The 27,038-nt window shown below is 33.5% G+C and overlaps 4 protein-coding genes and 1 long non-coding RNA gene across 11 annotated transcripts; 2 read left to right on the forward strand and 3 right to left on the reverse strand.

Moving 5' to 3' along the window:
• Positions 1-284: 284 nt before the first annotated feature.
• LOC107614357 (uncharacterized) lies at positions 285-1,651 on the reverse strand. Its single transcript, XM_016316569.3, has one exon. It carries the CDS (start codon positions 1,174-1,176, stop codon positions 436-438), a length of 741 nt encoding a protein of 246 aa, XP_016172055.1. The 5' UTR covers positions 1,177-1,651; the 3' UTR covers positions 285-435.
• A 2,477-nt stretch (positions 1,652-4,128) lies between these two features.
• LOC110265590 (uncharacterized) lies at positions 4,129-5,468 on the forward strand. The gene is made up of 2 exons (XR_002351751.2): positions 4,129-4,484; positions 5,104-5,468. It is a non-coding gene; the product is annotated as an uncharacterized LOC110265590 (long non-coding RNA).
• Positions 5,469-9,234: 3,766 nt separating this feature from the next.
• On the reverse strand, positions 9,235-10,652 carry LOC148547004 (uncharacterized). Its single transcript, XM_088495250.1, has 5 exons — positions 10,644-10,652; positions 10,353-10,355; positions 9,671-10,236; positions 9,503-9,566; positions 9,235-9,375 (listed from the first exon to the last, which is right to left on the reverse strand). Exons 1-5 carry the CDS (start codon positions 10,650-10,652, stop codon positions 9,235-9,237), a joined length of 783 nt encoding a protein of 260 aa, XP_088351376.1.
• A 387-nt stretch (positions 10,653-11,039) lies between these two features.
• LOC107612532 (replication protein A 70 kDa DNA-binding subunit C-like) lies at positions 11,040-22,080 on the reverse strand. 6 transcript variants are annotated; one of them, XM_088496476.1, is made up of 14 exons: positions 21,680-22,080; positions 20,788-20,856; positions 20,482-20,666; positions 15,242-15,333; positions 13,636-13,732; positions 13,416-13,537; positions 13,244-13,328; positions 13,016-13,148; positions 12,726-12,880; positions 12,476-12,605; positions 12,179-12,379; positions 11,948-12,044; positions 11,739-11,827; positions 11,040-11,631 (listed from the first exon to the last, which is right to left on the reverse strand). In XM_088496476.1, the coding sequence occupies exons 5-14, from the start codon at positions 13,662-13,664 to the stop codon at positions 11,461-11,463; spliced, it is 1,212 nt and encodes a 403-aa protein (XP_088352602.1). In that variant the 5' UTR covers positions 13,665-13,732; positions 15,242-15,333; positions 20,482-20,666; positions 20,788-20,856; positions 21,680-22,080; the 3' UTR covers positions 11,040-11,460. The 6 variants fall into 6 exon arrangements, with proteins under 6 accessions (XP_088352602.1, XP_088352598.1, XP_088352599.1 ...); XM_088496472.1 differs by adding an exon at positions 13,819-14,086 and having other exon boundaries at positions 11,739-12,044; XM_088496473.1 differs by lacking the exon at positions 15,242-15,333 and adding an exon at positions 13,819-13,911 and having other exon boundaries at positions 11,739-12,044; positions 20,536-20,666.
• A 696-nt stretch (positions 22,081-22,776) lies between these two features.
• On the forward strand, positions 22,777-26,102 carry LOC107613896 (uncharacterized). 2 transcript variants are annotated; one of them, XM_016316086.3, is made up of 7 exons: positions 22,777-22,964; positions 23,397-23,780; positions 23,872-24,026; positions 24,402-24,497; positions 24,604-24,860; positions 25,010-25,230; positions 25,483-26,102. In XM_016316086.3, the coding sequence occupies exons 2-7, from the start codon at positions 23,421-23,423 to the stop codon at positions 25,867-25,869; spliced, it is 1,476 nt and encodes a 491-aa protein (XP_016171572.1). In that variant the 5' UTR covers positions 22,777-22,964; positions 23,397-23,420; the 3' UTR covers positions 25,870-26,102. The 2 variants fall into 2 exon arrangements, with proteins under 2 accessions (XP_016171572.1, XP_016171574.1); XM_016316088.3 differs by lacking the exon at positions 22,777-22,964 and adding an exon at positions 23,006-23,135.
• The last annotated feature ends 936 nt before the right edge of the window (positions 26,103-27,038 follow it).

Below are 27,038 nucleotides of genomic sequence, written 5' to 3' on the forward strand. Positions count from 1 at the left end.
TAATTATGAGAAATGAAGTTATCCAAGAAGAAGAGTTAAATTTATCAGGTGAAAACTTAAATAGAGTGACTTCTTATGAAATTCATAGCTAAGAGCTGTTAAATAAAAATTTAGTCAAATAAGTTAAATTATGTAACAGCTATAAGTTATCACTTATCAACTTTACGAAAAGTCAACTGCACCATAAATTTATTTGACAAATCCAAAAATTAGACTTATATATGTAATATTTTTATAAGATTTAGGACTTCAATGTAATAAAAATTTTTTGAAGGACGAAAATATGTCAGGGACCAATTTGAATATTTTTATTCATTCAAGGAATAGATTGAGAAATTACTCAAAATAAAATAAAGGAACCAAATGATTTATTAGTAAAGCATTAAAACTATTTAACACAATAAGGAGGCAGGGTAATTAAAAAAAAAGAAGTAATTAATGGAGCATGGATGATGGGGTTTGAAGGGGTATGAATGTTGAAGGAGAAGATGGCAATGGCAGAACCTGAGATGAACCTGTTGTTACAAGTTGAGAAGAAGAATCTTTGAGGCCAAAGAGTGTGTTTCTCCTACCTTCTTCAACGAGTCTTCTGTACAATTTCTCCTCTGCATCCCTCAGGAACTTGAACTTTGGAGGTGGCGAGGATCTAAACCTATTGAACTCTGATTCATCTTCTGATGATGATGATGATGATTCAAAGAGAGGGTTGAATTCCAAAGAACAAGGTGTGTCAATAGCACACATAAGATCACTTAAGCTTCTTGATTTTCCATCTTCACATTCCAACTCCTCTTTGGTTTCCTCTTTGATTGTGAAGAGAAACCTTGGAGGACCTGCAAGATTGTGCAGCCTCATCAACTCTGATTCCACACTACCACCTTGGAATTCTTCTCCACCATTATTATTATTATTATTATTACCCAACTCTGGTTTCCCTGAAGTAGCATGCACGGTTCTTGGAACCTTCCAGCAAACCCAATAATGAAAGAGACCCTTTGACGGGTCACTATTATTATTATTACTCTTCTGACCCATTTCAATATCTGAGGATGATGATGATGATGGTGTTCTTGTATGGTTTCTCCACCACAAGAAATAGAAAAGCTGTGCAGCAAAAGCAAGAAGGAGAAAAGCAAAGACAAGGCTCAAAGCAATACTTAACACACACAAAGACATGGCCCTTTTTCTAGCAAGGGAATTTCATCACATCATCTTCATCATACAAGTACAAAGAAACAAACTTTTCGGTGAAAGAATTAAGAGAGAGATTAAAGGGTCTAATAATCTATGCGGCTTTTCAAAGATATGATACTAATTTAGCTTAGTGCCACTCAAATTCTTACCTTTGAAGCTCTCTATAGCTAGCTAAGCTAAGCTATCTCTAATAAAGCTACTAATTATTAATTAAGTAATAAGGAAGTAGTTGTGAGATATGAATGGAACTTGTTCTAAGTTTGAGGGATAGAAGAAGACAGAGTGGTTTAGTTTAGTTTTGTTGTTGTTGCTTGATTATTGTAAGGGTTAAGGAATATGGTTTTGGTTTATAGAAAACAGGGGCATTAGCTTCTATTGTTTTGTTTGGGTGAAAAATGTGGCTGATGAAACAGAACACCTCACATGGCATGGGCTGGTAAAACCGTGTGCCTGAGCTTGCCACTATCCCAACGCAGGGATCCTCTCAATTTTTCTTTTAATTTTTTTTTTTATAAAATATAATCTTTTACTATATATATACTTTTTAAAAGAAGATATTGATTGGTAAAAAAAATAAATCTATTTCCACTAAGATAATTATACTTGTAGCATTACATGATCATATTTCTAATACCTAATATTTCTTAAGTTATTTGGATATAACAAATATAAGTACTTTTTATATAAAATTATAATTAAGGTCATGAATACAAAATAATTTTGCATAACATGAAGTTTTTTTAAAAAATAAAAGGTAATTATTTTATTGTATATTTACTTATTGGTATAAAATAAAACAATTACATGATTTTAAAATGAAAACACTAGCTATTTTATCCTTTTAATAATAGTGATTAGCATTTTATAATCTTTTTAAATAGATATATTTATCCTTTAAAAAATATATAGAAATAAATTTATAATTTAAGGGTGTGTTTGGATTAGTGTTTGGAGTATTAAAAGTTTGTTTAGTTTTCTTGAAAGCTTCACTTTTTTATTTTTTTTGGCTATTTTTTCTTTCCCTGAACTAAACTTGATTCTACTCTTCAACCACCTTCAAAAGCTACAATTTTTAGCTTTGGCATTCAACTTTTTACGTTATTAGACTAAAATTTATTTCTATGTATCAATTGTGTCCTTTATTATTTATAAATGAATTTTGTTGTTTTTTTTATAATATTTCTCTAATACTCTTTCATGCATATTTTTTTTACAAAACTCTTATTATTTTTTATTTATATAAATTTTTTTACCGTTATTTTTATTTTTTTGTATGGAATATTTTTTTACTTTGAATATGATTCTATTAATCCTATTAGAATACTAAAGTCTAAAGAGTATTAAGAATACTAAAAGAATATTAAAATTTATTTAAATATCTAAAATAAAATTATAAAATAATTATTTAAATTCATAACTTTTTCTATAATTTTTTATCTAAAAATGATTTTAAATTATGTAATCCAAATAATATTTAATTTATTATAATTTATTTTAAATAAAAATTACCAAACATAAACCACATTATTACCAACTCACTGTTAATCAAAATTAATTTTGCAAAATCAATTTTATACAAATATCTGTTTACAAATGGTAATCCAAATTGCTTCTCAAAAAACGTTGTAGGTTTTTTATGCTTTTACACACTAGTTTAAAAAAATATAAGCAAACAACTAAAAAACATAGGTTTTTTTTTTTTGTAAAAGAGTGCATTTTATCCTATAAAAATAGACAAAACCATTAAAATGAGATAATCTATAATACAAATATATATGCTAGAAAACTATTAATTAAGCATTTAATAAAACTATGATGGTCGTATCCAAAAAAGTAAGGTTTCTAATAATAAGTATGTGACAAAAACATATAGAAAAAGAATGACTTAACAAGAAGGGTTGGTTAGCAGAAGTAAAATGTGAAAGCTTATATCCTAAGGTGTAAAAATTGAAAATTAAGATAAGTTTAATTCTGTGGCAAGGAAAAAGAACATAATAACGCTCATCCAAAAGAGCATAACTTACTGGAATAATAAAAGTCAGTTAGATAAAATAAGGTGAAGCGCTTTGGCTCCACTCGTAACGATACGAAGCTTCTCAATTCGTATTCTTGCTGTTTGATTTCCGTGCTAAATATGACCAGAATAAATAAAAACAAAAATATTCAATTGAAAAATATCATCATGAACAAGATTCAGTGCCAGAGAATCTTCTCATATACTACATAACGTACATGCTGCATGACCTGTTTATATTACATTTTCGCTTTCTTATATTTTACCTAATTAGTTGGCATGGCATAACATTGAATAATATAAGCTTGAGAATTAACAAGACTAGATTCAATACTATTAATAATAGATAAAAGAAAAAGAGCACTAACTAAGAAAGTCCAAGAGTTTTATAACGAACTATCCTATCCAATTGTGGAAGCAAAAAATCAGTTCCAGACTTCCGAGAGTTAGAGTTTAGTAGTATATAACAATGAGTCAAGGTTGGTCCCGGCCCGGAGAAGTAAAAAAGTCAATGAAGTTGTGATTTGCAAGTTCATGATTAGATTGCTGTCTTGCCCTGCCTGCTGCCAAAGTGCCAGTTGGGTGCTGCGGAAACAGATCCAATGTTCTTGGGCTGATGGGCCCAGGTGGGATCATCATTGGCACAACATCCTCAATCCTTGGGCTAATGGGCTGAGGTGGCATCATCATCACAGGCAATGCTTGATCAGTCCTTGGGCTTACCACCATATTTGAGTGTTGATTTGGAAAGTGCCCAATTTCATTCTGTACCAACCCATATGCCGGGCTACGCACCACTGAAATGTTGTGGAAGACTCGAAGGTCAATGGAAGGTCAATAGTCAATAGTCAACAGTCAATACTGAATATTAACATATAATAGTAAGTGAAAATGAAAGAAGATGAGAGGAGAATGAAGGAACCAGTAGGAGAAATCGGGGGAGAGATAGAATTGAGAAAGCGATTGAAATAAGGATGATGATGATGGTGTTGTTGAAGACGTAGTTGTTGTTGATGATGATCTTTTTGCCTCTGTCTCTGCCTGGCTTTGTGATTCTGGAACCAGTAGAAGACGTTCTTACCTTCAATGGGACCATAAACCTTGAGCCTCTCCATAATCTCCTTAATTTCTTTAGGGTTTGGAGTTCTCACTCCCTGGTTATAGATCTCCTCCAACGTGCTTATCTGCTCTTTCGTTGGGTTCCATCGCGAACAACTTGACGACGATGATGACGACCCTGCCGCAACACACTCCTCCATTAGTAGTATCTAAATCTGTGAGTGCTTATTATGCCTTTTAAGAGAGTATTAATAGTTTAGTTAGTAGTACGGGTTGGGTTTCATCAACTCTTGATCTTCATCATCCTTTATATTAATTAGTAGCATCTCATCTTAATTCAACTTCCAAAGCGACCCTGCACCCTAACCTACTACTAATTTCATTACCCAACCGGATCCTTCCATGCTCTAACTCACCTTCAATTCATCTTTCTCTCTCTTTAATTTGTCATTCCCAACATTTTAAGCATGCTATTGCTGATCCTAATAATAATCGTTATCCACGACACACACCTATTATATTATATATTTAATTAACACATACTCTGCTTATATATTAAGATTACTAATTAATTAGAGATGTTTAGGCACCAAAAACAAAATTAAAGAAACAGCGTAATCTTACTCTGGTCTTGACTATTGATATCCTTTCTGATTCTCTCTCTCATTAATGATAAGCCGCCCGCACCATGCGAATAAGTGTCTCTCATACTCTTCCATAGGTTACAATGTCTAGTAAGATTTATTTTCCTTTAATTTTATTAATTAATTAAGTATTCCATTATATATGATCTTAAAATGTTTTATTATTCGTTTTCTTATTTTGATTTATTTTAGAAGCATTATTATTATGATGATGATAAAGGCATGCGCAGTCTTGGTGGGTTAATGAAGAGAGAGAAGAGCGCAGACATTGACAAATTGACCAAAGGTCGATAAGCAGTGTCGCCGCCTCTAATTATCAGTGTCATCTCACCTCGTGAACAAGACACATAAAAATGGGTGGCAGATGGCACATTCCCCCTTGCCCTGTTTATTTCTTCCACGCAATTCGAGAACACAACGCAACATTAAGGATTTACTTTGCTACGTCATATTTCATATTTCCCCCTCTTATTCTGCATTCTTCATTGTTTGGAACGGAAATTTGTTGAAATGTGTCAATCACTACATGAATGCTACAAACATGCAGGATTTGGTTCTATGCGTTCTATATTTGTTCATTGTTATTTGTTGAGATTTCATAACAAGTTAGCATATAAATAAACACTAGTGTTAATGATCAACATATTTTATAATTTGTAGTTATTAATAATTATTATTATTTTTATGTTACGTGTATATTAAAATTGGTCATTAAAATTAATTATTAGTATAAAATATATACTAAAATATAAATATATATTAAAAATAAATTAAATCACATATATATTTATACACAAATATATTGATGACTAATTTTAATAATTGATTTTAATGTATAAATAATATTTTTCTATTTTAATAGTATAAAATTACATCTAATAATATAAAATTACATATTTTTTTAATAATTAAATAATGACTATAATTTAATAAAAATGCTGATTTTTGAGGCTTTCTCATAAATAAATCTTATTTTATTTACATATAATTATTTTTTCTAAGAATATACAATAAGTTATGGTATAAAAAATATTAAAAATTATCAAAATTTATTAATTTTTTATTATTACTCAGTGGTCAATTAATTTTCTATGAGATTGGGACTTTACTTTCTCTTTTCTTCCCCCTATCATTTTCATTCTTAATTAATTTCAATTCAAAATTGGATTTGTATTAAAATTTGTAAAAATAAAAAAACAATACAGTGAAAAGAGTGACAATTTAAACACTTTTAAATCAAAATTATTATAAACTCACGCATATGTAAATTTAGTAATGATTAATTTCTTACCATATTATTTTGTAAATTCTCCTGATCCCATATATAACATTAAAATAGTAGTTGCAAATGAATAAATATATTGTAAATTGAGTTATAATTTAAATGATATGGGTGTGTTTGGTAATTTTTTTGTTTGACTAATTTTCTTCTTTACAAATATAGAAGTGATTTTGTTCATAAAATCACATTTAGAAGAAGCAATAATTTCTAACTTCTCTATTACACTAATGAGCTTTTAGCCACTACATTTAACATTTATTTTTCTTTTATCAACTTTATCCTTTATACATATTATTGCATTATTTATAAAATTTTTATTATTTCTCTCTATATGAGTTTTTTTTATTATTTATTATTTATATTTTTTTGAAATTATATATTTTTATAGTTATAATTTTTGTCTATTATATTTATTATTATCTTTTTATAATAGAATTTATTGATCCCATGAGATAAAATAAATTAAATAAAAAAATTAACTATAAATAATAATAATAGTTAAAAATTATAGCGTACTAAAAAAGAGTACTAAGAATACTAAAAATATACTATATAAAAAACATATAAGAAAAAAAGTATAAAAGAAAAATTAAATATGTATAAAAAGATAACATGATAGTTTAATATCATGTCTTTTTAAGTAATTATTTATCTAAAGTAATATTAACTAATATTATCCAAACAATATTTATTTTATCAAAATCAATTTTGGTATAGAATTGCCAAACATAAATAATGTTAACACAAACTTACTTCTACCCAAAATCAATTCTATAAAATCACTTTTATTCAAACTCCAATTTGACAAACTACAATCCAAACACACACTATAGTATTTTCTTACTCATTTATAGGTCGTAGGTTCGAGTCTCTTTATTTAAAAATAAATAAATAAATAAATATGTTAATATATATATATATATATACATTAAATAGGTAACAGGACGTGGTGGCATTGGATTGCCCTCCATGGTTCTCATCAGCTTCAAGGCTCCGTTTGGTTGATGTATATGATGAGACATAGACACAAAGACATAGACATTAAAGACATGGACATAAAATATTTGTGTCTATCTATTGTGTTTGGTAAAAATAAAGAACAAGACACACATATTTTAAAAAGACTGAATTACCCTTCATTCTACCACAAGTTTTACTATTATTACTGTACATCCATTATCCCAAACACTACATGTCATCACCATTGAATTTTTATTTCTTTTAATATTTTTTATTTCTTCTAATATCATCTTAAATTATCATTCAAATATTAAATATATATTTTTTTAAAAAAAATAAAAAACTAAAGCTCAGAATTTATTAAAGATTAATCAAAATTTAAATAAATAAAAAATTAAATGTACAATTTTTTTTTAAAGAAAATAGAAAGATAAATTTAGTTATAGAATCTAAAAGAGGAAGAGAAAAAAGAAAGGTTTGGGGAGATAAGAGGACAAATTTTAAAATTTCAATAAGGGTAAAAGAGTAAAAAAATTAGTGTCTCACAAGTTGTGTCTTAGTGTCTCACCAAATTGGAGGTACACAAATTTAATGTCTCCGTGTCTATCCGTGTCCTCCCGTGTCCTTCGAAAATCTGTGTCTCACCAAACCAAACAGCAGACATGTGTCACCGTGTATCACTGTGTCTATGTCTCAGTGTCTATGTCTCTTAAACCAAACGCTGCCCAACTTAACTATAAAAAGGTCACATGCAATTCAATTAGCTGAGGTGTTTTGATTGTGTTTACATATATATACAACTTGGTTCATAGCTAGGTAAGAATAATCATAAATTAAAGAGACTTCAAATGTCACAAACATGCATACCCGAATGAATAACCTTATGTATTTCAACAGTAGCAAAATGATTATTTAGAAAAGCTGCAAGTATGAGACATGTAAAGAGAATATAGAACGAGACTTCTTATCTTCTCATTTTTGCTATGGTGAATTGTTGAAGTTTGTATGCAATTCATAGATTCTTATACATGGTAACACACACATACATAATCAATTAATCATTAACATATTTCAAAATTTATATGAGAATGTTTGTTATACACTATATTATGCCTGTGGTGGGGAATCCTATGCCATTACATTATTATGATTTTGATAAGATGTTTATTCATCCTCATTAGGGATTAATTTCTAGTGTACCATCATTATTCTACTGTTATGATCGCTTCCATAATAATTTTACAAGTATTTACTAATATCGTTTTTATTTTTAGTGACATGTTATCGGCATGCTTTAATTTATAATATAAAAAAATTTTAGTTAATGTGTATCTTTATATTAAAAGTCAAATATGTTATAAAAATAATTATAAACGCTCATTAATATTTGGATGGCTTAGTTTTTTAAAAAAGAGAATACTTAAGTTTTTAAATAGATTATATGAATGAAGATTGTAAATAAAAAACTTAGTACGACTATAAATGTGAGGCTAAACTTCAGACTCTATATATATATATATACTAGCGTGATAATCCGTGTAATGCATGGGATTCACGAAATTTAAATTTTTTTAAAAGAAAAATACTAAGAATATAACTAAAATGTATTTTATAAAAATAGATATATTGTATTAACTTTAAATAATTACAAAATTATCATTAGACTAAAATAAAAAAATAGATTACAACAATTATTCAATATGTCAATAAATATATAACATATTTTGTAAGATAATAAAAGTTAATAAAATATTCAAACAATTGCTAAACACTAAAAAAAAACAGAAAAAAAAGTACAATAGAGATGTAGTTTACTATTACGTATTATACTTACTGTTAGCAAAACAAAATATATACAACATATATAAATTTGTTCATTAAACAAAAAATAAAATATGTCCAAGACAACTTCACATATAAATCAAAATATCCATCAAATAGAGTTATACATAGGAGGCCTAACAACGCTGAATCGATAACTCTATCTGGCAGTTAGCTATCGAGCTGAGTTTCAAAGTGATGGTATCACCCTCCTTTAAATTGTATGTTCTACAACATTCACTCCACCCGACCCCAACTTTTCATTCTGTACCTCTTCCTCCACTATTCAGTAAGTGAAAAAAGAACACATTCTTCTCAACATTGGAATCTGGACCAGTGATCGTCCAAATCGAACCATCTCCAGATGGTTTAAGATACACAGCAAATTTTGAAGCTAAATACTGCAACGAATAATTCATAGTTAACATAAACATAATATTTTCATACACAATGAATAACAGATTTAGGAAGAACATCCAATAAGTTTGCAGGGAAAAAAAAAGAAAACACTCTTTAAGATCAAGTTACCAATCTAGGTTGTCCGACATTCGAAGCTTTGATCTTCTTTTCATAAGAAACCTCTGGAGCATATCTAATTCAAGATAATATGAACCTTAGTCACGACAGTAAAAAATAGAAAGCTATCAAATGATATTAAAATACAAAAGAAAGAAAAATAGTTACATGTAGCATTACCTAGGATCAGCCAATTCATTTGACGCGTTAATGTGTTCATCAACTTCCAATGATAAACTGCTACCACTAGACAAATCTATCGGATTATGTGGATTATCCCCCACCAGTGGCCCATCTTGATCATTGTCTTCATCACCATCCGATGAAAACTGTTCATCCGATGGTTCAGACACAGATAGAACAATCACATCAGCTGATGAGTCTTCTTCCATCCTGGTATACTTTATGTGGAAGACTCTTGACACATTATCAAGTGTCTCTGGGTCTATTAGCTCAGGAACATAGCAGTCAGGATCAAGGTGAACTTGGATGGGTTGGTTGTCCTTATCGAACAATGAAATAAAAAAAATTTCAAAACCAACATACCTAAATTGAACAGATGCCGGTCTATCGATAAGATAGAAAGTTCTAATCAGTTCAAATGAGTTCTCAGTTATCAGCAACTGATCATTCTTTCTGATCACCTCCAGCGATAAACAATTATCTAACTCGTCAATGACATAGAATATTGGCCCTAATCCTTCCCCATGAGTTGAAACAAAACTTGAGGGAAGAGCTCTATCACCCTATATTCAAATTTCTTTCCAAAGTTAACTCGTGTAACAAAACATGCTAAAAAAGCTTCACATAATTTTACCTAATTATTTAGCAAATAGAGGTATTTTAAATCTACTATTATTACCAACTGAGCAACACAAGAAAACAATAATCACGTAAATGAACTAACATTATAATGAGAAGAAAACTTTAGAATAAATAATTAAAAAGATTCTACTTCAGTAAACAGCTCAATGAATTTAAAAAAAAATATCCATAGAAAAGCGACAAAGGGGCAAAGCAATCAGTCTCACACATGCAGAAAATAGTAGAAAATAACAAATTAAAGAACATTAAGCCAAATCAGTAATCTAATTAATTGAGATTGATACTACTGGACAAAACTGCACATTGGCCATTATATTTCGGTACTAACCTCTTGCATTTCGATGTTGACTTTGTGTTCGCTTTCTTTTCAAAGAATTTCGCCTATATTCTCTAGCACGAATAGAGTTATGAGACATCTGTGTTACTCGTACTAAAGAAAACAAGAGGTTGAAACATAAAAGCCAAGAAGTACGCCTGATTCAGTCCCAAAAACACATGCACATCATTAAGTTCCTATTAAGTTACTATAAGCAACAATTGAAAAAAAAAAGGAGGGGGGAGGGGAAAGGGATGGCTGGCAGCAAAAGTTGTCAAACACACCAATAAAGAACTCATATAAACATTCACACCTCTGATAACGCATAAAATAAAAGAAATAGAGTATTATAATGAACAGCAATAACTAACCAACATAAAAAGATAAAGTTATACAACAATAAAGAGATACAAATAAGGACTGCTGCATTTCATTAAAATATTGATTGATAGTGATATAGACAATTACATATGGCTATCACCCCTATGATAAGGAGTATTCCAACATATGACCACATATCCTAGTATGTAACATAAAGAGGGTACAATATTGAAAATGTGTCCAATCCCTAGCAGAGTCACTATTACAAAAAGAGGAGTTGAGAATAGACCAACTTGGCACATTACCCGAGCCATCACAAAAGGAAAACCCCTATATCTGACAATCCTATTTGTTGGACACAATCCAAAAAAGTGAAATCAAAATAACATCCAGCTAGCATGATTACATGTCCACCTATTTGCAATCACAAGCCTTCCTAAATACTTATAGATATACAATACATAAAACACCTACACCTAGACACAGCAGCTCAATTCCACACCTTCAATCAAACTCCATTAACCTTGGCAACCTTGAACCCACGCCCATCTACATCAACAGCAGCCTCTTCAAATTGAGGATTCAAATTCCTCTTACCCTTGGAGGTGACAACATGATTCTCATGAATAAGCTTCTCTCCATATTGCAAAGATGCGTCAACAACATGGGACAACACCTCCTATGACAAAGAAATTAAAAAAAGGCATGAAAGTCACTCAAGAATACAAAATACAATTAGAAACACCACACATAGGAATAAGAAGAAAAATTATTATCCATGAGTACCTGAGTTTCTTTTTCTGCTGAGCTAAGCAATATATCGAGTTTAGCAGAAAGATCATCACTAACAGTATCATTGCTGGGTGTTTTCTCTTCTTTTCCATGTTCACCATCATCTAAGGCAACAAACTCAGTCCCTCCAGAAATAGCAGGCTGTTTTCCAGCTAAAAAATCTATAAGAATGGGGGATTTACACAAAATCCCAGAATACTCACCAGCATCTTTCTCACTTTTGATAAAACTATCTGAAAACTCCTTCTTAATACCAACATCTCCTTTTCCACAAGGAACAGATTTGTGTAAATCATGCTCCTATTCATATGCCATAAGAGTTTAAAAATACATAAGACCATAACAGAAATTCACCACAGTAAGATACATAAATAAAAAATAACAAATTAAGGATGAATTAACACGATCTAAAAATATTTGTATGTATATCTAACCTTTTTTGGAGTAGACTCGTCATTAGCGTCATAATCGGGTAGTTCAAACATCGCAATAATGGTGGAATCATCACAAATTCTCCTAACTCGAAAAGTCCCATAAAATGTATCATGTGGGACACCTTTGATATCAACCTTGAGCAGCAACTTCTTTCCAATGAGCACTTGGAATATGGGAGGATAAGTATCCCCACATATAAGCTGTTTTGAAAGTAATACATAAGAAATATAGAGTTTCAATAATAAATATGGCAAACCATAAACTGAACAACACATAAAAGAAAACTAAAAACATACACTTGCATCTCTTTGAACCTCAGTAAACAAGTCAGCACATGATTTCTTAAGTAAATAAGATGCCTCACGATCAAAGAGAAGGAAAATACCCTCCCCAGTATGATCTTCAACTGTTATTTTAATTTTAAATCTGTATAGAGAAAAAAATAAAAAATAACACAATCATTCAGATAAATAGTACCAACAAACCTTATTTTTATAAACAATCCACTCTACAATATGAGAAAACATTTTCAACAAATTTTCTGACCTTGGAGTGACATTAGTTATGTGCTTCAAACAAAAATCACAGTAATATGCACCATTTTGAGGATAGATACCCTTTCCACACACATAAGCAGAATACCACCAACCTCCATCCTCAACAATACCTTGAATTGCACTAAAAATGATAAAAGAACCCTCCTATCCAATGGGCATTTCAGAGTTAATTAACAGCATGAATGAAAAAACAGATCTGGAAATTCTTGTTTGATTTTCTTTTTCGGTTCATTTGTGTATAAAAGAAACAGAAACACAACTAACTCAAAAGAAAACAACCTGATTGTTATCTTGAAGCTCTTCAATAGTGCATTTTCTAGTTAAACGCATGAAATCATCTTCCAATGAGAGAACTTTACCCTCATTTGCAATAAACAGCGGATGGGTACCATTGACACCTTGCTCAATCATACTAAAAAAAAATCAATGCAAATACTTGTACTTGTTACTCCAGATAGCTTGTAAATAAAGAATACAATAAACATCAACTAAATAAAGCATGCTAACCTCTGCCTGAATTCAACAACTTCAGGAATATCAGGATTAAATAACATTTGAGTGGCATACATCACATTTTGAAGACCTACTTGACCTACACAACAACAAAGAAAGAGTTTAGCAAACTTTATTGGACACAATACCTATAGCAGCCATGAGATGTACAGAAAAAAAAATATACCCCTAAAGAACTTGACTTTTGCAAGCTGAATCACCACAACAGGCTGCTCCACATAGCCAGAGGCAAGGAAATGATTCACTTGATTAACATAATCCCCAAATAATGCACATCGCACTGTAAGACTGAAACTCAAAAGATCACAAAGAATAAAACAGAAAATAAGCAAAAAAGATCATTAAAAGATAAAGAGAAAGCAGCAGAAATCACTCAATGAACATACTCTTTTGAAGTTAATTCCAATGCAATCATTTTCACAAATTTTCCCTCTTTTGCATATTCTTTCTCTTCTCCGACTGAAGTTAAAAGACCAATGACATCTATTCCAAATAAACACAATCTATTAACTATTCAAAGGATTTGTTAAAAAAACTTCAATAACAGAAAAGCAGAAAGTTATACACACCAACTAAGAAATCATAATCTTGGGTCATGTTCAACAGCTCAGAAAAAGGAAACATGTTGAAACAAGTCTTAGGGATGACATCTTCATCAACAGCTACAATAGTGGTTCGGTGAAGGAAAACCAATTTGAATTCATGAGAAGTTGCTCTATAACTACCATGATTTGACACAACAGTAAAATATGCCATTCTATAAACTTGTCCTTCAACTATATGATCCCTAAACCTATTAAGCAGTGGTTTCTTGACTGTAACTTGTATTTTTTCACACTAGAAATGGAACAAAAGAACAAAATCAGAATAATCAAACACATAATGTAAAGTTGAAAACTTAAAAAAACAACAAGTAAGACCATATTTAAAAGAGAAGCTAATAGGGGCTAACATGCTCATCAAGGAGAATCATCTCCATTGAGTTAGGAACCTCATGGTTACCAAAAGAGGGTACAACCCAAAGCCTTAGAACCCTAACTTTCAGCCTCCAAGCCTCTCTAGGAGGATGCATCTTAGAAATCATATCAAATGGAGGAGGCATTGCAATAAAAAGAAAGGAGATAAAATGAGTTGATGAAATAGATCAAAATGTAAACAGTAAATTTCTGAAATAAATATAGCTTAGGAGGGAATCCAACACAGCAGAATGTTTGTGCATTCATTGTGCTTCACCCACATTCCTTTTATAGAAAAAATTCAGGACACAATCTCACATTTTTGAATTCAAATTCAGGAGGGAAATGGAGGGTAATTGAGTTGAATCACCAAATTTTTCATTTAATGAGTAAGAAGCTATGAATCATTTCATATCAATCATATCACAACTCACCAAACAGATGGGATAGAAAGCACATACCTTGATAAAAATTCCCACATTCTCATCTCCATTCAATGGCACATACACAACTAATCATAGGAGCAAAAGCTGAAACAACACAAAAGCAAGAAAAAGAATTGATACTTTCGAGAAATAAAAAAATAGGGACCAGAAATTGAGATATCACACCACAACTACTGTAGTGCAGCTACATGTCATTAGGCCATAGGAAATGCAGTCAGCAACAACCCCAAACAATGATTCTAGTGATGGCAATGAGAGTTGGTAAATGTGTTAGGTAGGGATACATTGGAAACAATAGATAAATGGGAACAAAAGTATAGACAAACATGAATAGAAACATGTCAATCACATCAACATTCATGAAATGGATGATAATGAAAGCTGATACGTCCATCATGATTCCCAAATTTCCAATTTCCAATAAAGAATATATAGCACAACCTTATTATGTGTGGAGAACACATTTTCATGGGAAGACCAGCTGCTGGATAGTTTTTTCTTTGGCTAGGGACATGTGCTAGTTAGACAAATAATAGCATGAACCCATTTTACTCGCACAAGGACATTTTTTTCTCAAGGAACGTGTTAACTTGAGGCCAAGCAGGTGTATCTCCATCTAACAGCTGAAGAATAAAACAGAATTAAAACAACCAAGAGATAAATCTAATCCAATTCATTTGAACTTGAAAAAAAAATAAACAAATAAACAACAGGTTACACATCATTTTTTGTGAATCACATCACCACTCATAAATAGATTAGGTACAATGACGAAAAAGCTATGAATCAATTCATATCAATGACATCAGTAACCACCAAATAGGTTTGATAGAAAGTCCATACCTTCATAGGCATTCCCATATTCTCATCTCCATTCAATAGCATAGAGACAATTAATCATAGGAGCAAAACCCGAACCAATACAAAAACAGAAAAAACAAGTGAAACTTTCAAGAAATCAAGAAATAGGGACCAGAAATTGTGAGTTGGTATAAATTGGTTAGGTAAGGATACATTTAAACCAGCAGATGAGTGGGGAAAAATAGCAAAATGATACCATCTTAATCTAAGAAAGCCAATTCCACTGGGAATGACATCTCAAATTCAGGAGAAACACCCCATGTCTTTTCAAGAGGTGAAATAGCAAATAATTTTTACATAAATAATTTTAAAAAAATGAGAATCAAATTGAGTTGAATAACCAAATCTTTCATTCAATAAGGAAAAAGCTATAAATCAATTCATATCAATCATATCACAACTCACAAAATAGGTTTGATAGAAAGCCCATACTTTCATAGGCATTCTCACATGGTCATCTCCATTCAATAGCATATAGACAACCAATGATAGCAGAAAAAGCTGAACCAACACAAAAACAGGAAAAAGAAGTGAACTTTTGGACAAATAAAAAAATAGGGACCAAAAATTAAGATTTCACACCACAACTACTACAATGCAGCTACATGTCATTCGAGAAAAGGGAAGGCAGTCACCAACTACCCCAAATAATGATTCTAGTGCTGGCAATGAGAGTTAGTAAATGTGTTAGGTAGCAATAAATTGGAGACAAGAGATAAATGGGAACAAAAGTATACACAAACATTAATAAAAAGCGGTCAATCACATCAACATCCACGAAAAGGATGAGACTGAAACCTCATACCTTGATAATGATTCCAAAATTTTAAATTTCCAAGAATATATAGCACAACCTTATTACATATGGAAAACACATTTTGATGGGAAAATCAATTTATATCAATCACATCACTACTCACCAGATAGGTTTGATAGAAAGCCCATACCTTCATAGGCATTCTCACATGGTCATCTCCATTGAATAGCATATAGACAACTAATCATAGGATCAAAAACCTAAGCAACACAAAAGCAAGAAAAACAAGTGAAACTTTAAAGAAATTAAGAAATAGCGACCATAAATTGAGATATGACACAATACCTACTACAGTGCACCTAGAGCTCATAAGAACATAAGGAAGGCAGTAATAAACTATCCCAAACAATGATTCTACTGATAACAATCAGAGTTGCTATAAATTGGTAAGGTAAGGAAACATTCAAACCAGCAGATGACTGGGGAAAAAAAGTATACACAAAGATGAGTAAAAATCTCTCAATGACATTAACATTCATAGTAGAGATGAGATTGAAACCTCATGTGTTGATAATGACTCCAAAATTTCGAATTTCCAATGAATAATACAGAGCACAACCTAATTATGTATCCAGACCACATTTTCATGTGAATATAACATCAAACATAGATAAGGGGACATGTTTCAGAACACAGAAAGTAGTATAAAAAGTCTAGGGATTTGTTGAATATAAACAAAATAAAAAATTAAAAATATATTCATGAAAAAGAACAAAAATACATGCAACAAACAATTCAGCAGATAACAAATGGAGATGTGATAATGATTTAAAATTGAAACTTAACAGCAACTCCAAAAAATTCTAAGCAAGAACATGAACCCACAAAAAAATTGAATAACCAAATCTTTCATTTAATGAGGAAAAAGCTATGAATCAATTCATATCAATGACATCACCACTCACCAAATTAGGGGTGTTCATGGTTCAGTTTTCTCATAAACTGAACTAAAACTGCACTAAACCATTTTAAATGGTTTAGAAACTGAACCAAACTACTTTGTCAAATAAGAAACTGGTTTTAAACCAATTTACAATGCAGTGCACCAGTTTAAACCAGTTCATAAAAATAAAACCAGTTTTAATAGAAAAAACCAGTTTAAACTGGTTTATAGGTTAAAACTAGTTTTAACTTTTAACATATATAAAATTAATTTTTACATTTTCTCTCTCTCCCTCTCTCTCATTCTCTTCCTCTCTCTCCTTCTCTCTCCCCCCTCTCTCTCTCTCTCCCCCTCTCCCTTCTCTCCCTCTCTCTCTCCTTCCATTCTCCCTCTCTCTCTCTTCTTCTCTCCCTCTCTCCCCCTCCTTTCTCTCTCTCCCACTCTTTCTCTCATTCTCTCCCTCTCTCTCCCCCTCCTCTCTCTATCTCCCTTCTCTCCCTCTCTCTCCTTCCCCTCTTTCTCTTTCTCTTTCTCTCTCTTTTTCTCTCCCTCTCTCCCCCTCCTTTCTCTCTCTCCCTCCTCTCTCTCGTTTCTTTTTCTCTCTATCTCCCCCTTCCCCTCTTTCTCCCCTCCCCTCTCTTTGTCTTTCTCTCTCTCCCCCTTTTCTCACTCTCTATCCCTTTCTCTCATTCTCTCTCTCCCCTATCCCTCTTCCTCTCTCTCCCTCTTCTCCTTTTCTCTCCCCCTCCCTCTTTCTCTCCCCCCCTCTCTCTTAACATATATAAAGTTAGATGTTATATTCTCTTTCTTACCCTCTCTCTCTTTCCCCTCTCTCTCTCTCTCCCTCTTTTTCTCTCTCTTTTTCTCTTTTCTTTCCCTCTTCTTTTCTTTCTCCTCTTCTCTCCCTCTCTCCCTCCTTTCTCTCTCTCTCCTTCTCTCCCTTTCTTTCTCTCCTTCCCCTCTCACTCTTCCTCTTCTCTCTCTCTCTCTCCCCCTCTTTCTCCCCTTCCCCTCTTTTTGTCTTTCTCTCTCTCTCCCTTTTCCTTTTCTCTTTCTCTCCCTCTCTCTTCTTATCTTCCTCTTTCTTCCCCTCCTCTCTCTCTCTCCCCTACCCCTCTTTCTCCCCCTCCCCTTTTTTTCTCGCTCCCTTTTCTCCCTCTATCCTTTTCTCTCACTCTCTCCCCTCTCCCTCTTCCTCTCTATTTCTCTCCCTCTCTCTCCTTCTCTCTTCCCCTCCTCTCTCTCTCTCCCTCTCTCTTTCTCTCTGTCTCTCTCACTTTCTCTCCCTTTCTCTCTTCCTTTATCTTTATTTTGCGCTCTTTCTCCCCTTCCTTCTCTCTCTTTCTCTCTCTCCTCCTCCTCATCTCTCTCTCTCTCTCTTTTCTATCTCTCTTTCTTCCCTCTTTCTTTCTCTTTTCTCTCTTCCTCTTTCTCTCTCTTGTTTTGGAGAAAAGAAGGGAAGAGAGAGAAGAGGGATATAGAGTGAGAGAAGGTTGAGAGAGAAAGAGAAAAGAGAGAAAAGAAGGGAAGAAAGAGGAGAAAGAGAGAGAGGAGGGAGAAGAAAGAGAGAGAAAGAAGGGAAGGGAGAGAAAGAGAAAAAAGGAAAAAAAGAGAGAGAAAGAGGAAGAGAGAGAGGAGGGAGAGGAGAGAGAGAAGGGGGAAGGGAGGGAGAGAGAGAGAGAGAGAAGGGGGAAGGGAGGGGGAGCGAGGGAGTGGGGAGAAAAAGGAAAGAGAGGGAGAGAAAATGGAGAGAGAGAGAGGCGGGGAAGAAAGAGGAGAAGGAGAGAGAGAGAGAGGGGAAGAGAGAAGGGAGGAGAGAGAGGAAGGAAGGGGGAGAAAAAGGGAGAGGATAGAAAGGAGAGAGAGGGAGGGAGAGAGAGAGAGAGAGAGAGAGAGAGAGAGAGAGAGAAGGGGGAAGGGAGGGGGAGCGAGGGAAAATGGAGAAAAAGGAAAGAGAGGGTGAGAGAGGGAGAGGAAATGGAGAGAGAGAGAGAGAGATAGAGAGATGGGAGGGGAAGAAAGAGGAGAAGGAGGGAGGGAGAGAGAGAGAGGAAGAAAGAGGGGAGAGAGAGAGAGGAGGGAGGGAGAGGAGAGAGAGAGAGAAAGAAAAGGGGTGAGCGAGAAAAAGGAGGGAGAGAGAGAGAGAGAGGAAGGAAGGGGGAGAGAGAAGGAGAGGATGGAAAGGAGAGAGAGAGAGAGAGAGAGAGAGAGAGAGAGAGAGAGAAAGAGATGGGAGAGGGAGAGAGAGGAGGGAGAGGAGAGAGAGAGAAAGAAAGGGGAAGAGAGAGGGAAAGGAGGGAAAGAGATGAGAGGGAGAAAGAGGAGAAAATAGAGAGGGAAAGGAGAGAGAGAAGGGGGAGAGAGGAAAAGGAGAGAGAGAGAGAGAGTGGAGGGGAGGGGGAGAGAGAGAAGAAGGGAGAGAGAGAGAGAGAGAGAGAGAGAGAGAGAGAGAGAAGGGAGAGAAGGAAGAAAGGAAAAAGAGAGAGAGAGAGAGAGAGAGAAGGGAGAGAGGAGGAGAGAGAGAGAGAAGGAAGAAAGGGAAAAGCGAGAGAGAAGGGAGAGAGGAGGAGAGAGAGAGGAAGGGGAGAGAGAGTGAAGGGAGAGAGAGAAAAAGAGTATGTAAAAACTTATTTTAGAGTTTAAATAAAACCAGTTTTAATTTGGTTTAAAACTAAACTAAACCATAAAAACTGGTTTTTAATAAACTGGTTTTCATAAAAACTATGGTTTCAGTTCAGTTTTTTATTTAAAAAAACTGGTTTATTTAAAACAGTTTCAATTCAGTTCAGTGAAACCAGTTTTTTTGCACACCCCTACACCAAATAGGTTAGATAGAAAGTCCATACCTTGATAGGCATTCCTACATTCTCATCTCCATCCAATGGCACATAGACAACTAATGATAGTAGCAAAAGCTGAACCAACACAAAAACAGAAAAAAGAAGTAAACTTTTGGAAAAATAAAAAAATAGGGACCAAAAATTAAGATTTCACACCACAACTACTACAATGCAGCTACATGTCATTCGAGAAAAGGGAAGGCAGTCACCAACTGCCCCAAATAATGATTCTAGTGCTGGCAATGAGAGTTAGTAAATGTATTAGGTAGCAATAAATTGGAGACAGGAGATAAATGGGAGCAAAAGTATACACAAACATTAATAAAAAACTGTCAATCACATCAACATTCAGGAAAAGGATGAGACAGAAACCTCATAGCTTGATAATGATTCCAAAATTTTAAATTTCCAATAAAGAATATATAGCACAACCTTATTAAATGTGAAAAAAACATTTTGATGGGAAGACCAGCTGCTGGATACTTATTTCTTTGGGGAAAGACATGTGCTAGTTAGAGAAAGAACACATTGAAGCCATTTTAATGGCAGAAGGCCATTCTTTTCTCAATGAACCTCTTAACTTGGGGTCAGGGAGGTGCATGTCCTTCCAACAACTGAAATATAAAACAACTAATCATATGAGATAAACCTGAACCAACAGAAAAAAAGGAAAAACAAGTGAAACTCTCAAGAAATCAAGCAATACGCACCAGAAATTGAGATATGAGACCATACCTACTACAGTGCAGCTACACCTCATAAGACCATAGGAAAGACAGTAATCAACTACCCCAAACAATGATTCTACTCATCACAATGAGAGTTGGTAAATGTGTTAGGTAAGGATACATTCAAAAAAGTAGATGAATGGAAAAAAAAAAGGTTTAGATAAAAATTAAAAAAAATCTCAAAATGACATCAACATTCATGAAAGGGATGAAATTCAAACCTCATACCTTGTTAAAGATGCCCAAATTTCGGATTCCCAATAAAGAATATACAGAACAACCTTATTATGTATCCAAACCACATTTTCATGTGAACATTACATCAAATATAGATAACAGAACATGTTTCTCAAAACAGAAAATAGTAAAAAAAACTCAAGGGATTTGTCGAATGTAAACAAAGTAATAAATCAAAAATATATTCATGAAAAACACAAAACACATGCAACAAACAATTCAACAGGTACCAAAAGGAGATCTGATAATAAGTTCAAACTGAAGGTTAACAGCAACACCCAAAAAAATCTAACCAACAACATGAACCCACAAAAAAACCAAGTGACATACAGAATTTGCAAATTAGAAATTTCAGAAACCCTAGACAATAACATGTGGGTTAAACATCGAACAGATACTAGAATGATCACAATTTGCAAGATTAGGAATTTCACAAACCCTAGAAAATAAAATCTCGATTAACCATAGAACAGATACAAAAAATGTTCAGAATTTGCACAATCAGGGATTTCAGGAACCATACACAATAAAACCTAGATCAATCGTCGAACCGATGACAAAATTCATCACAAAGATCGACAGAATCAAGGAAGAGAAAAAGGACCAACAGGATAATAGGTTTCGATGAACCTGATTGATTGATCTGAGATCTTGAATCTTACCGGGAATTTGGGAAATCAGTAACCCAGATGAACGGCGACGAACAAACTTCCAGGAGAACACAGCTCGTAGACAGAGTTTCGTACCGCAGACGAAACGAAATTTGAAGAAGAAAGCAAAACTGCTAGGGTTCAAAGAAATCATTACCTATTCAAGCAGATCCATGAAGAGGGAAGGTTGGCTCAGTGATTCGGTGAAAAGGATGCAACGTTGCATGAGAGAGAAGGTGAAAGGGATGGCTGACGACTACTGACAGAGGAGCACATGCATCCCTGAACGTGAGGAGCCAGCTGGAGGAGGTGCCACCGTAGAGGAGAGGTGCCACCTGGGATAGGAGCCGGCCTGGAACGCGGGGAGCTTTCCAGCTCGGAGATGAATCCACGCCTTACTAGTGTATAATGATATATATATATATATATCATTTCTATTATATTAAGATATTAATATTTACGAATATTCTCTATTTATATTTTTTTATTTTATATTTATTTTTTAAATTTATTTACAACAAAATAGTTGATATAATTAATTAATTGCTTTAGTTGTACATAATTGTAATTGAATCAAATCAATCACCCAAACACAAACGCAAATGTGATAATGATATGCCCAATAAGATGTTACCTGCTATAGAGTAAAACTAGTATAAGTTGTGGATATTGTCACTCCATAAAGTTTATACTTTTTAAAAATATTTTATTAAGGTAATTTTAATGATAATATTTAAAATTTATATTAGATATATTTACTCAATTAAAATTAAAATAACTTAATAAATATAATATATTAAAACTATTATTGATAAAATTATTTTAACACTTTAAATGATTATATATATATATAAAATAAAGAGGAATGATAGGGACCAGCAATTTTTGTGATTTATAGCCATCACATAGCCATCAATGATGATTTTGATGGTGTGAGATTGGTGTGAAATTTCATCTAATAATTCACTTTTCTTTGCTGGTTACATGCTGACTAGAATTTGAAAAAGTTACTGCCCTCTAGACTTTTCGTATTTTTTTAAACATGTAAAAAATCCAGGAGGTGGACCCATATAAAATTTTTTATAGGCCCATAAATGGAGAATCCATTCAATCCACCAAAAGATAAATCGACACCGTCCATGGTAAAGATAGACCGATGAGATGAACGGTTGACAATGAATGAGGTGCGACCTGCGCCGCCGCAGTGGCTACCGGCTATTGAATTATCGTAGCTCAGATTCCAGATTCTGCTGCAGCCATGTTTTTGGCCTCGTAATCGCTTCCGATCAAATTTCAGGTTAACCTTTGAATAATTACTATAATTATAGAATTTCATACGAATTTAGCATCATTGTGGCTTTGGTTCCTGCGTGAATCAAACCAAGTGTGTTTCTTCGTTGACTTGAGTCTACTGTGGTTGATTTTGTGAAATTCGTTATTTTCATCAGCCTATTATACCTTTTGGCAGGTGCTATTATTGTTTGAACATGTTTTCTAACTAATTGAAGTTGCAATGCTGCTTTACATATATGTCTCTTCGTTATCATTTTGATCTTCAAGTTCTTTATGTTTGGTTGCTTCCAGCAGCTGAAATAAGCTAATTGCTGTGCTTCTTTAACAAGTTTAAATTAGGGATTGGCAAGACATATTTCTAATTGTGAAGACAATTTTGTGATTAATGGAGTTGTATTTGACAATATACTTTCAATTTCATGCTTGCCTGCCACAGAAGCTTGCTTAGCCATCAGATTCCATGGGAGACATGGTGGACTATTCTAATTCTAACATGACCAGGAACCCCAAACAAGGCAGTGTTGCAACTGGGAAAAAATCATATAGAAAATCACTGATTTTGTCTCGCCCTAAATCTGTTGTGCTGAGATATCATCAGCACCTTGTTTCACTGATTGATGGTGACTTTGGAACCAGTGCCGTCGGCCGCATCACAGTTTTTGCGCTTAAAGTTGCTGCTTTAGAGATTGTAAGGAGGTTCTCCAAAAGCAAATGTCCATTTGTATGGAAAGGCCTTCAGGCACTCCAGATACTCTGTTATCCGCCTTTCCAATGGATTCAGAGATGGGCACCCTTTAAAGGTTTAGTGGAAAGTATGCAGGTTTGTTGTTCTAGATTTCTGAACTTTTTCATAAAAAAATGTATTTGATTACATTTTAATGGAGCAAACATATAATTCTCTATTCTGTCAGGTCCTATCAAGACCACTACTAGCCCTTTCAATTGCAACAATTTTCTCTGACCAATCAGAATTAAGTGATGGAAAGTCAGATTGTGTTACTGATTCACATAGTGATTTAGTAAAATCCTCAGAATTATCTCCTGTGCAGGCTGATATGAATACAAGGTATATGAACGCTCTATATCTTCATGCACAGGTTTATCTATTTGTCTATTAACCCTTTGTGCTTTATTTTTTTGACGGGTACAAGTTTGTACTTAGGAAAAGAGAGAATGTATGTATCTCTAATTTTATTTGCTAGGATAAGAATTTGAAGAACTTATCTCAAATAATCGTTTATCTTCTCCTGTATGATGTATGTATATGTGAGGCATATTGAACCCAGAATTGTTGTGTTTTTATAACTACAGCTTCTTTGAATTAACATGTTGCTGTGTTCTTAGTCAAATGAAACTTGAACTTTATTTTACGGGTTTTTGTATCTTGATCATTTAGCTCTACTTGCAAGCTTTCTTACTTGTTCTTTTCATGCTTCTGCAGTCAGTGCTCGACAGATTCCAAAATTTTAGAATCTGAATATTGGTTGTCTCAACTCTTTCAAGAGCTTGAAAGTCAAGGGATTTGTTTGCCAGAAAGGTATTTTATGGTTATCTACATCTGCAGAACAGAATCTTATTCACAACTATCATAGTTCTTGGTGTCTCCGGTTGTTGCAGACCATGATTTTGTAGTGTTTATGCAGAATCAATAATGATGAGCTCCGAAGATTTTATGCAGCTTCTAATAATGACTTTTCATGCTTCCTTACCTCAATCAAAAAGACCGTACGTTGGCGAGAGGCTTACAGAATTCTTACTGAAGAAGAGCTGGAAAAGTGGTCAAAAGTTGTGTTTTGGCATGGATATGATGTGATGCACAGACCTTGCCTCATTGTAAAGCTTGGGCTAGCTTGCAGTACACTGGCATCTGAAGATAGACCTCGATTTGCTCAGGCAGTGGGTATGTTTCTCATTCTGTACATGCTGTATTTTGAATAGTTGGGGCAGGATTCTCCCCTCCTTTCATTTCCATAACATGGGTAAACTCAGTTTTTTTAGCTTATTAATTTTATGCCCTTGTTTAATGGCATCCACTCTTTGTTATTTCAGTATCACATGTAGAACATGGAATCGTGCAGTTGGTTGATGCAGACAATCCCCAAATTACTGTCTTGGTGGACTGTGAAGGGTTATCTCCATTGAAAATTCCCATGCAAATGATGAAATCTTGTTGTTCGCTGCTGCAAGAGCACTTCCCAAATCGTCTTGGTTGTTTGTTTGTCATACGACTCCCAGAAGTTCTTAATTTTACTGCCCAGAGCTTTATCCAGGTAGGCTCTCCTGTCTCTTTCATCAGCCTAAATTGACTTAGAAAGTAGTAAGAGAAGCTGCATCAGGTTGATGGTCTTCAAATGTATGGATCTTGAATGAATTGTTTAGATTAATTGCAATTTTACATTTTCATGTGAAACACCCATCTACATAATATCATATTTTCAGTTTCTTATCTGTTGAATTTAACACAGTATAGCATGTGAAACGGGGTGTTACTAAACAATCTTAATTTGTTCATTTCTGTCAAGAGTTTGGAGCCTACAACTCGGAAAAAGTTGAAAATGGAAGGGAAGATGTATCATAAGGTTCTTACTGATAATCTTCCAGCACTGCCATCATATCTCGGAGGCTGCTGCACTTGCTCAGAATGCTCTGAAATTGGCAATGGTAGAATGCTGCAACCTCATACAGCAGGGACCAGCAGGGGAGATAATGTGGGAGGTATTAGTGATAGTGACAATGAGGATTCAACATCATTGCATTTGCATCGTTCCAATGAATCCGAAGATCATTCGTTTGGTAACTATGAGCAGTTGTTGAGAACCATTCTCATAGGTTTTCTCATATTTTGGGTTTTCATATCTCTTGGATTTGTTATGTATGATGCCGGTAGTCACCATTTCCTCTCATCATAATGCAAAGAGTGCTGGCCAAATCAGTTTCCTTTTGCTGGTTGTGTAAATCTTCTTAGTGTGTGGCATTGTCCAAACAGTTAACGATGTATAGTTATCGGTTGCAATATAGATATGGAATTACTTAGCAATTATCAAAGATTCCTTAAGTCAGGGAAAAAAAAAATGCTTCTTCAGTTATTGTATTCTGTAGTCCTCTATATTTATGTTAGCAATAAGAAAACGATTTAGAAAAACTCGGTTGAGATTTGGTGCATGTTGGGGGTGTTCTGTTTTTGTTCTAACGTTATGCTGAAGTTCTGTGGAGGAGCTGAGAGAAAGGATAACAAACACTGAGAAAATGATAAAGTTTTTTTTTTTTTTTTTTTTTTGGTAGTTGAGATTGTGATATTGCTAATGAGATTTTCCTTATGCACGAGGTTAATGTTTCCTCATACATTTAGCAGAATTTAGCTTATATAACAAATTTCTTTTACTGAACTTTTGTATTTGCTTCATATTAGTTTTGTCCTCTAACAAGTCTTAGTCACATTGTGTAATGTCAGAGACACGTTTTTCTGATTTAAAACCGACTCTTATTTAATTGTTATAATCCAATATTTTGAAAGTAATACATTATAAGTAAATTTGCAATTGGGAGCATGGATGAGTCTGGTGACAGATTTAGTGGAATGTTCACTGGAATCTCAGGAAAGAATCATATGGATAATATTGATATTTTCCCATTATGCACCAGGAAATCACTAAAATTCTGCACTTCCTATTTTAAGAAATAAACTGTCCCAAATACAGAGCCTTATGTATGTGCATGTTACTATCAACACTCATTATCACCCTAATTTACATTGTCCCTCATCTCACTTGTTTATCTCAGAATCTCAGAAACTGGCAGCAGCATGACACAGCTATATTCATTGTCTGAATAGTGCAAATCCAGAAGAGACACTTACTATAAACCAATAAAAAATAAAAAGAATGTGGGTGAGAATGAATATTCAAGACTATAATACACCACTTAATTTGGAGAAAAACTATATAGTATTCGTATTTTATATTTTATAGCGTAAAATAAGACAAAGATGCACTACTTTCTTACATAGGATTTCCACCTACGTGAGACGTATTATGGTCATGTGATAGGAGGGTTTGCTTCTAAGTTTCCAAGAAAACCT

This window comes from Arachis ipaensis, chromosome B8 (genome assembly GCF_059453495.1).
Source record: "Arachis ipaensis isolate K30076 ecotype BB chromosome B8, ASM5945349v1, whole genome shotgun sequence".
NCBI classification, from domain to species: domain Eukaryota; kingdom Viridiplantae; phylum Streptophyta; class Magnoliopsida; order Fabales; family Fabaceae; genus Arachis; species Arachis ipaensis.

Bases quoted from the DNA above. Each gene is read 5' to 3' on its own strand.
- LOC107614357 (XM_016316569.3), bottom strand. From the start codon at position 1,176: ATGTCTTTGTGTGTGTTAAGTATTGCTTTGAGCCTTGTCTTTGCTTTT.
- LOC148547004 (XM_088495250.1), bottom strand. The intron at 9,567-9,670 runs GTAATGCTACAT...ATCTTGAATTAG, and splicing joins AATGAATTGGCTGATCCTAG to ATATGCTCCAGAGGTTTCTT. The intron at 9,376-9,502 runs GTAACTTGATCT...TATTCGTTGCAG, and splicing joins ATGTCGGACAACCTAGATTG to TATTTAGCTTCAAAATTTGC.
- LOC107612532 (XM_088496471.1), bottom strand. From the start codon at position 14,351: ATGCCTCCTCCATTTGATATGATTTCTAAGATGCATCCTCCTAGAGAG. The intron at 12,881-13,015 runs GTTGTTTTCTTT...CCCATTGGATAG, and splicing joins AGCTTCAAGATAACAATCAG to GAGGGTTCTTTTATCATTTT. The intron at 12,380-12,475 runs GTATGTTTTTAG...CTTTCAAAACAG, and splicing joins AGGTTCAAAGAGATGCAAGT to CTTATATGTGGGGATACTTA.
- LOC107613896 (XM_016316086.3), top strand. From the start codon at position 23,421: ATGGGAGACATGGTGGACTATTCTAATTCTAACATGACCAGGAACCCC. The intron at 24,861-25,009 runs GTATGTTTCTCA...TTGTTATTTCAG, and splicing joins TCGATTTGCTCAGGCAGTGG to TATCACATGTAGAACATGGA. The intron at 25,231-25,482 runs GTAGGCTCTCCT...ATTTCTGTCAAG, and splicing joins CTGCCCAGAGCTTTATCCAG to AGTTTGGAGCCTACAACTCG.